Raw genomic sequence first — 8,879 nt, 5'->3', positions numbered from 1 at the left:
CTTGTTACATCAAGATGAACAGGCACTACACCAGTTAGGAGATAAAAGTACATCACTAACTATGAACATACATCTTCTAGACCGCTAATAAAGGGTTTCCACAACATGAGCTGCTGTCCCCTGTGTGCATAAGGAAGAGATCAACATAAAAAAGCATTTTACATGTACACCTTTTTACTGCCTCAACATGGTTAGGTCTCATTTTCAACTCAACACAGTTGTACAGTTACAATAGAATATAATCTTTAAATTACATCATCATATACAAATCTGACAGCGTGGGGTAACGTCACGCTTTTATTATACACTGACAATTCCATTGCAATAAAATTCATACAATATGGTACCTATTACTTAATATGTTTTCCATTGCTGTTATTTAATGAAACACATTTACATGTATAACACTACATTTTGTCTTAATAGTCAATCACTTGCATTTTTTTTGTGGTTTTTTTGTTACATTTACACAACTCATACACACTGGGTGATGGAGATGTTTTCCCTCAGAATATTAACCTGATAATGTTGATTATGCATTTGAACCTGTGTGTATTGTGTATGTATATCCTGCTTAATGCATGTGTGTTTGCACGTGTGTGGAAGTGTGTGCGCATGTGCATCGAGGATGTATGACATTTTTATGACAGGAGTCCTTTTTGCTATGCTGGACAGCTTTACTCTAAGACACAACTTGTGAGCTGGTGATGTGTTTCTCCTCATGTGTGAGACCCAAAACCTGTCAAATCCTGTTCCAGACACAAAGCTAAACACATCTGACTGCTGTTAGTCTGGTGACATTTAAACTAAGTTATAAATAGCAATCTCCAATCTAATCAGATTTAGGTGCAACTGGTAGCAAGATAACTCACTAATCCACCTTTGATAAATGAAATTCCTGCTATGATTTTAATTTAAATGGTGCAAGATTTCAAAAATAACCATGTAATGCACCCTGTAAGTCATCCTGCATGCAGTGCAGTACTTGTCATATGTATCCCCAGTATTTTGTAACATGTTTGGGTTTTTTGACAACTGAATTTTGATGGACTGTGAAGCAACTATAAGTTGATCTTCAGTGAAGCTGCTTCACACTGATATGGTAAATTATTGCACGGAGTGAAAACAGATAGTTGATGGTATTGGGTCGTTCTTTGGCTCAGCATTAAAACGGGCCACATAACTAGTGCTTTTTGCTAGGCAAGGCTTTAAATGACAGTGGAGAACAATGCTTATATGACACGCCCTCTTTCAAGCCCAAACACTAGTACATTCATGTCCTGTTGGAGAGGCTTCAATCTTCAGACAACAGTCTGTAGCACAGTAACACACTGAGATGCCTCCACTGGCCCTTCACTCTGGAAGAAAAGTCCCCAGCATATGCACTGTTCAAAACCCTCCTCTCAAACTGCAGTGGAAACCTCATGATGACTTGATCCGCCTTCACTCTGAGGGAATGCATCGCAGGTCTTTCTCGTTATCAGTAGCGGGATATAGTAAGGAATTACTGAACCAAGGATGAGAGCTTCTGTGAAAAACTGTAAATCCTTTCCATGATTTGCATGAAGATGGTTTTCTCAAAGGATTTGTGACGCTAAGAAAAACAGATGTTGAAAGCAAAACAAACCAACATAAAATCAGTTCATCAACAAGCTTTCTCTTGTGAAATTAGAAGCATGTGCATGTCCAGAAGCTTGTGATGCTAAGAAGTAATCTCTGCATTTGTAGTTGAAGTGTTGCATCAGGTTGGAGCCTAAACAAGGCTGCAGGATTCAGGGAATGCACGTCGTTGCATAGCACATGCTGCTATGCAAGTTCAGAAACAGTTAACACACGTAGCACTGCACACACTGGAAAAAGAGGTTGGACCAAATCACAAAGAAAAAACAAACAAACAAACAAACAAAAAACCAAAAAGAGGATACTGTCAGTGGTACTTTTAAAACTACACAGCATTCCTGATGTGAGAATGATGGCTGACCGTACACAGCATTAAAAATGCTACACAAAATGGCATCACACTGTATATACACAATGCAGGTTAGAGAAGCTCATCTTTGTCAAATGGGTACAACTGATTATATTATCTTCCCATTTTCACAAGTGAACTCACTGCAGTTTAAATAAGCTGCATTATATTGTTAAATACAGCTACACAGACAAGCAATGTGTTCCTGCACTGTCTTGATGTTATAGTTGAGTGTGTATATACTGGAATAACTGCTGCTCCTGTTTTTAAATGTGTAAGTTCGCCCACCCCAAATGCTGGATAAAATATATTATACTGATATATTGTCTTTTAGGTTACTAAGTTTTATTTAGGCAAAACTGCTTGGCGCATCTGTTGGGCAAGGGATGTGTTGCTCTTAAGTCTCTGGCTATGTGCGGTGCAATTGGACGGGACAGTTCAAGCTGCCTCCAATGGCATATCCTTGTCCAGTAATGTGACTAGATTGGCTCGACATAATTGGCTGGGTACAGTCCCTCTCTGCCGTTGTCCAAACGACCTCTACACCAGCCTTGCTCGTCTTCATCCTCAGTCTTAGTCAGTTCATCGCCTGCAAAAGACAAATGATTCCTTAATCAGCACACTCGTACGTTTCACTTAAATCTAAAGCAGAGCTATTCATCAGAATATTTCCACATTTTCTCTTTTATTATGTATTTTGATAATAAATCACCGGAAAGAAAGAAAAAATCCTCACTCTACTAAACATACAGTTGCAAGGTAGAACCACCCAAAAGCTCCTTTATTCTAGTTTTTTTTTTTTTTTTTGCAGTTACAGTAAGCATAGTTTGTAAAATAACATTATGTTGTATAAATGAGACTTTTGAACTTTCCACCAAAACTATAAAATAGATTAAACTAAATAGGCCAGCAGCAGGTTAACTTAGCGTAGCACAACCACCAGAAACATGAATAAACAGCTAGAGTGACATCAAATGTGTGCTGTGTTGGTAACACTGGTTAGTTGTGTATTTGTGCTTTAAGGTTGTTAGGGGAAAAAAGCAAAACTGTCCGATAGATAATATGTCAAAAACCCACAACTTGTCTGTTTTTCACTTTCTTGTACAAGAATAACTTACACAGAATTTACAGCATTTATAGCATCATTTTATTTGTATATCCTCAGAGAATAAAGTACTCCTTTAGATCAAGGATGTCAAACTCATTTGACATTGTGGGCCACATGCTGCTCACCCTGATTTTAAGTCGGCTGGATCAGTGAAGCTTCCCTTTCTCTCAGTGTAACAAAGTTTAACAACACATTTAATCACTAAGATCTCTTAATATAAGAAAAGGAAATGCAGTTTCACTGTGTGTCTCAGGTTTTCTACATATTAAAGACATGTTGCTCTTGTAAATACAAGAAAACTGTCTCTTTAGGCTTAACTTGTAAGAAATAAATGTGTAAAATAAAGGGAAACATTCTGATTGCCCACCCTGTCCTGTCACAATAAAAGAGAAATGTTTTGTTTATTCAGTCACTGTAAAAACAAGCAAACTAAAGTAAACTAAAACTAAATCAAGGCATAAATTACTATAGTAGTTCCCTATGGTGATTTGTTTGTCTGTTACTTAATTTCATTGGTGTAGTATGAGTAACCATAGGGACGGTCTTTATCAGTAGGAAAAGCTGTTAAAGTAATAAAAAAGGAGTTAAGATTCCGATATTTATGCCTACATTTTCCAAAACCAACCAGTGGGCCTGACTGGAGTCAGAAAAAGGTTTCAAAGATGAGTGGTTGATGTCATGTTGTTCAACTTCTGTGAACAACATGACATCAACCACTCATCTCTGAAACCTTTTTCAGGCCTAAAGAGTGTTCAACTTCTGTGAACACTCTTTGGGCCGCACAATCCAGTTTGATCCCCAAACAAATGTCAAACATCTTAAAATTATCCAGGGCAGTTTTTCTTTCTGGCAGTAAAGTGCAAAGAAAAGCAGTAACATACCATTAAAAGGTAAGGAATTTCACTGATGTCAGGTAAACAAATACTAGCAAAGAAGAAGTGTGATTCATTTTGTTTGCCTCTAAGGAAGCGACAGGAGGTGCTTTCAATGGTTTTTAAACAGAATACATACAACAGCTTGCAGGTGAACAACACAAAGAAAGTTTCTGTGCCTGAAGAGTTTGGGCAGGGGGTGGGGTGTCGCTTTGTTTGTTTCATGTCTTTATCAGGCGACAACTTGATGAACAAAGACCTTCACTCACAGTGTGGTTAAAATATGGATGCAGAGGGAGGAACAAGACAAAGATACACAGCTGTTGCTTCTTCAGTAGCTATTCTTCTGTTTATGGTTTGCCTTTAAATTGTTAGTCATGTCACTGTGAGGGCTCTAGAGCACTGTTTTGGACTAGCTTTGGAGCTTCTGTTAAGTGTTAGCAAGTCCCTGTAATTTGTTGTCCATGTGGCTATTATTGACTCATCATTGCTATTTTCTACAGAGGAAGGAACTTGAAAATACATATTAAGTCAAGCTGCTTTTGAACACCTGCATCAAGCTACAGCTTGTCATCTTATCTGAAATCTACAGCCTCAATAACATAAAATAAAAATTTAACTGCATTTTTGTTGTAGTTATTGGTACGCTTGAGCTGAATGGCATGATTATTGACAAAATCCCCAAACTATGTCACCCGGTCATGCACATGTACCTGCTTTAAAGGAGAGCTCATCCTGCTCCTGGCCTTCGTAGTCATAGAGAGCACGCACCCTTACCCCTCTCCCAGTGCTGGAATCATCTTCAAATGAATTGCCGTTCCCACCGTTCTCATTGCCTGAGTATGCAGCGGGCTGCTCATCATCAGACCACTCAGTCGAATAAGCTTGGTTCTTCTCATAGCTGCTCACACTGGAAGAGAGAGAAAAGGGAGGCTGACATTAGGATGCTTCCAAAACAAAAGACTGAAATTTAAAGGTTTTGAACAGGTCAAAACCATTAACAAACTAATTCTGCTAGCCAGTGTCAGAAATGAGCTGCTTGCCACAGACCTTCGTGACTGTCTAAAAACTATTCTGGTGTTAAGGAAAGGTGTTATGAAAAGAGTTATTGTGCATTCACAGAAAACACTGGGAACATGCATCAGGGGAGTCTAGAGAAGCTAAAACATGACACCTGACACTTGTAGCTCCATGATGGCATGCGCTATGAAAGAGTTTTGCTGGCTTTACTTTGTAGTAACGCTGTGACAATATATTGTGTATAATTAAATTTGGACTTCAGTATAAACAGTTTAAACACAGTCTTCTTCCTGAAAGGCTCAGGTGGGACGATTTAAAGTGACAGACTCTTAAACCACAGGTACACAAAACATCTTTGTGGTACTTTAGGCTGAAAACTGAAACACATACTTTATCAACATGTGAGATTAAAATTAATATGTGTTATAGTGGAAGATTATGAAGTCTAAAAATGTAAAAATCTTGAAACAGGCTGGTTTTAGCTTCCCCAATGAGATTTGTTCACAAAACATAAACATTTAAAATAAAATTAAACTGAATAAAAATAATTATTAGTCATCTTGTAATTTTATTGCTAGATTTGACTCAAAAATATGTGACCGTAAAATACACTAGCAGATCTCTTGAACTAACCTGCTACGGTCACCAGGTGGAGCCACATGGTCAGTGCTAGGAGTGGGTGGGGCTCCGTCTGGTTTCTTTTTCTTTGGAGGAGCTGAAGCCTGGTCTGGGTTGTACTCCTGGTGAGGAGAGAGAAGAGAAGCACATAAAGTAATGTAGAAAATAAAGGGGAGAGGTGTCGTACACGTTTTTTTGGTGATGGCTTGGCATTGCACCTCAAATATGGGCCAGTTCATGTGCATTCCTGGGCCGTGGTTGTTGCTGAACCACTTGAGATCCTCCTGCGTGTTTGCAGCCAAGATCGTGCGCTCCAGTTCTCTGTATATTGTGGCATAGCTGAAGAGAGGAAAATGAAACAAATAGTGACAATAAAAGTGCCAGAAGGGACCTGTGGGTTCTGCCAATTTGGCAACAGAATCACCAGTGTAGTTCAAATTCTAGGTTGAAAGAGATCTAGTGTTGGGTGACGACAGGACTAAAGTGTCTCCCTGAATTTTCTGGTAAAGCTGGGGTTCTCAACAGTGGACATATTTACTCTGAATGGCCCTGTTTTGTACCACGATGTTGGTATTTATGTTGCCACTGTTTACCCAAACCATGGCAATGTGTAATGGATTAAAAAGAGAACAATGATCCTGCAGTTTTCTTCCTCTAATTACAGGCTAAACCAGTATGTCTGGGGTCCTATTTTAACACCTGTGGATAACAAAACTACTGTGAAGACATGCATAGTTTATAATATTATTACTATCTTTTTGGGCATTTTTGTCTTTAATGCATAGTAAAGTAGTGAAGAAACACAGGGAAGCAGGGGGAGAGAGAGGGAGAAGGCATGCAGGAAAAGGCCTCGAACCAGGGCTACTGCACTCCAGCCATGTGGCACGTGGTCACCTGCTTTCCCGCTCAGCTAAAATGACACCCTATAGATTATGATAGGTTATTAACATCAGCAATTTAAACCTACTGTTAAAAAAATTGTAGATGTCTTAATTTTAAAATAAATCTTTTCACTTGTAGGCTACCATTGTGTTTATGTCAGAATTCACTAATAAAGGCTATATTATCTTATCTTATGACATGACCGGTCTTGGACCCTAACATAACCTAACACAAAGAGGACAATGTACCAAACATAACTCAAAACATCACCCATAATAGTAAAGGTGATCAGAGAGTGCATGCACAGCCACTCTTCCTCTGTGCTATCCTCATCAGCTATCTGAGGTAAGCTTATGTTTTATTTCTAACTATTGCTTTCTGATTTCAGTAATTAGGATTGACTCCTCTTCTTAATTCCAGTTCATTTCATCTTCACACGTGTAAGTATCTGCTGGCCACTGTACAGCTGCATCCAACATGACTGTATCCATCTGAGCAGTTAGATGGAGAAGACTGAATGTTTACAGATTGCTGAGTTGACTGAAGTGGCAAATTGTCACTTCTGTCACCATCAGGGTCGACTGCTGGCTTGTAATCAGAGCAAAGGGTTTACAGCGCACCTGCAGAGAAACTAATGCTTCCCATTGTCCTTAAAGTGACTTTAACTTGCTATTTGAAAGTGTTTGGAGAAACTCATGGGCTCATATTGAATTTGAGTTGTCACTTTTGACCTCTTCTAGTCGATTAAACGCATTTAGAGAGAAGCACTGAGAACACAACCACAAGTCTCTTGGAAGCTGTCTTCATCCACAAGCATTTCCTGGCTCCTTTCTCCTCTTCTTATTGTTAACTGTCAAGACTGATAACACTTTTTGTGTTGTTCTTACTGGAAATTGCAAGTGAAAACAGTGCAGTGTGGCATTTTTTCATAAGAACAAGTGGAATTGAATGAATGACTTCATTGCAAAGTAATGGTCATAATATCTATTACATGGCAATATTTTTTTTTTAAGTAAAAAAGTTCCTAATAGCTTGCTTTAGTTGGAGAGGGATTTTGTTTTTAGCATTATAGCACTGAAATAGTTGGGTTTATTTTAATTAAATAGACACTGCTCAGTGATAGACTGTAGGGCGTACTCTGTCTCTCACCCAACGACAGCTGGAGTCGGCTTTACAGCTGGGAAAGGAGTGAAAATGTTAGAATAAATCAAATCAAAGGTGAACGATTAAACCTGAAAATCACTTTTCCGTGGCTCGTGGCTTTGTTTGCTAAATGCAGAACAACAAAAAAGAAAATCTAGAATATGACAAGCATTCACTCTGGACTAAATTCAGTTTGTCAGAAATGCCACTGACTGAATCATCGGTTAATTAGCACCGAGAGTCTCAAAACTAATGAGAAACACATGCCTGGTTTGGGTGTCTGTTGAAATTAATCAGACTGCAGTGAACTGTGTCAAATGTGACACAAGACGAATCAGACTAATCGAATTTTAATTTGTATTCAGTGTGACTACTTTTGATTAAAAGTACAATTAAGTAACTATATTCTAAGCCTACTTCACATGTGCCCACACAGAATGATAGTCTATACAATGGTATACATTTCCTGCCAAACTGCACAGGTGCTTAATGTGCAACCCAACCTTCATTCTGACTAACCTTTGGTTCTCAGTGAGGTTAAGATGGCGTTTGATATCCAGCAAGGCTTCCTTAAGGAAGGTCAGCCTTTTGACTTCATGCTGCTGGCATTGGTCAAACACCTGCTCCATGCACTCCATGTACTGAGGAGTGCACTTGCTTAGCTCCTCCAGAGACTTCTCATACTTTTCTTTAGCCTGGAACAGAAACAAGAAAACACGGTGAGTCATCTACAGACAATAAACAGTGGAGAATAATCTCATATTGGGCCTTGGAGCAGCCCTGTCTGTAACTTCCTTCTGATAGACTGCCCCTTGCAAAGAGAACATTTGAACAGCAGTAGCATGGGGCTGCTCACAGAGCCAGAACTCCCCTCTTTTTGACATCAGACAGATCCAAGAATAGAAGCGAACTGTCTAAAACAGCAGTTTGAAGCCTGGCTCATAGGGATTACTTGCACACTCGTTGACCTAATTACTGGAAACCTTTGGTCAGAAAAATCAGGAAAAGCACAACAGGCCCACTTTAAGGTTATTACCTTCTGCGTATCCTGTTTGCATTTGTCCACTTTCTCGTGGAGTTTCTTCTGCTGGTCTGGTGTGACAGAAGCTTCAGTCTTGCCATTGGCCTCTCGGGCTGCAGCCAGCTTCTCCTCCTTGCAGGCCATGTGGTATGTTTTCTTAGCTGCCTCCATCTGTAGATTCAAACACGGACATTGCTAGTATCACAGATACAGAACATGATCTGATGGTTTGATTAAAGGAACACA

At 39.2% G+C, this 8,879-nt stretch overlaps 1 protein-coding gene across 2 annotated transcripts in view; it reads right to left on the bottom strand.

The window, feature by feature from the left end:
- Positions 1 to 849: 849 nt before the first annotated feature.
- The window catches only part of pacsin1a (protein kinase C and casein kinase substrate in neurons 1a), a 33,848-nt gene continuing 25,818 nt past the window's right edge, over positions 850 to 8,879 (bottom strand). For both annotated transcript variants that reach the window (XM_085394456.1, XM_085394455.1), the window contains exons 5-10: positions 8,649 to 8,804; positions 8,132 to 8,307; positions 5,806 to 5,926; positions 5,603 to 5,709; positions 4,663 to 4,859; positions 850 to 2,558 (exon numbers count right to left, since the gene is read on the bottom strand). In XM_085394456.1, coding sequence (XP_085250582.1) covers positions 2,449 to 2,558; positions 4,663 to 4,859; positions 5,603 to 5,709; positions 5,806 to 5,926; positions 8,132 to 8,307; positions 8,649 to 8,804 — 867 coding nt within the window. In that variant the 3' untranslated portion in view covers positions 850 to 2,448. The remainder of the gene's footprint in view (positions 2,559 to 4,662; positions 4,860 to 5,602; positions 5,710 to 5,805; positions 5,927 to 8,131; positions 8,308 to 8,648; positions 8,805 to 8,879) is intronic.

This window comes from Rhamphochromis longiceps, linkage group LG20 (genome assembly GCF_057381845.1).
Source record: "Rhamphochromis longiceps isolate RC_006_pf linkage group LG20, R_longiceps_female_GT1.1, whole genome shotgun sequence".
NCBI classification, from domain to species: domain Eukaryota; kingdom Metazoa; phylum Chordata; class Actinopteri; order Cichliformes; family Cichlidae; genus Rhamphochromis; species Rhamphochromis longiceps.
Note: the sequence above shows the minus strand (reverse complement) of the source record. Positions and strands in the feature narration are given on the sequence as shown.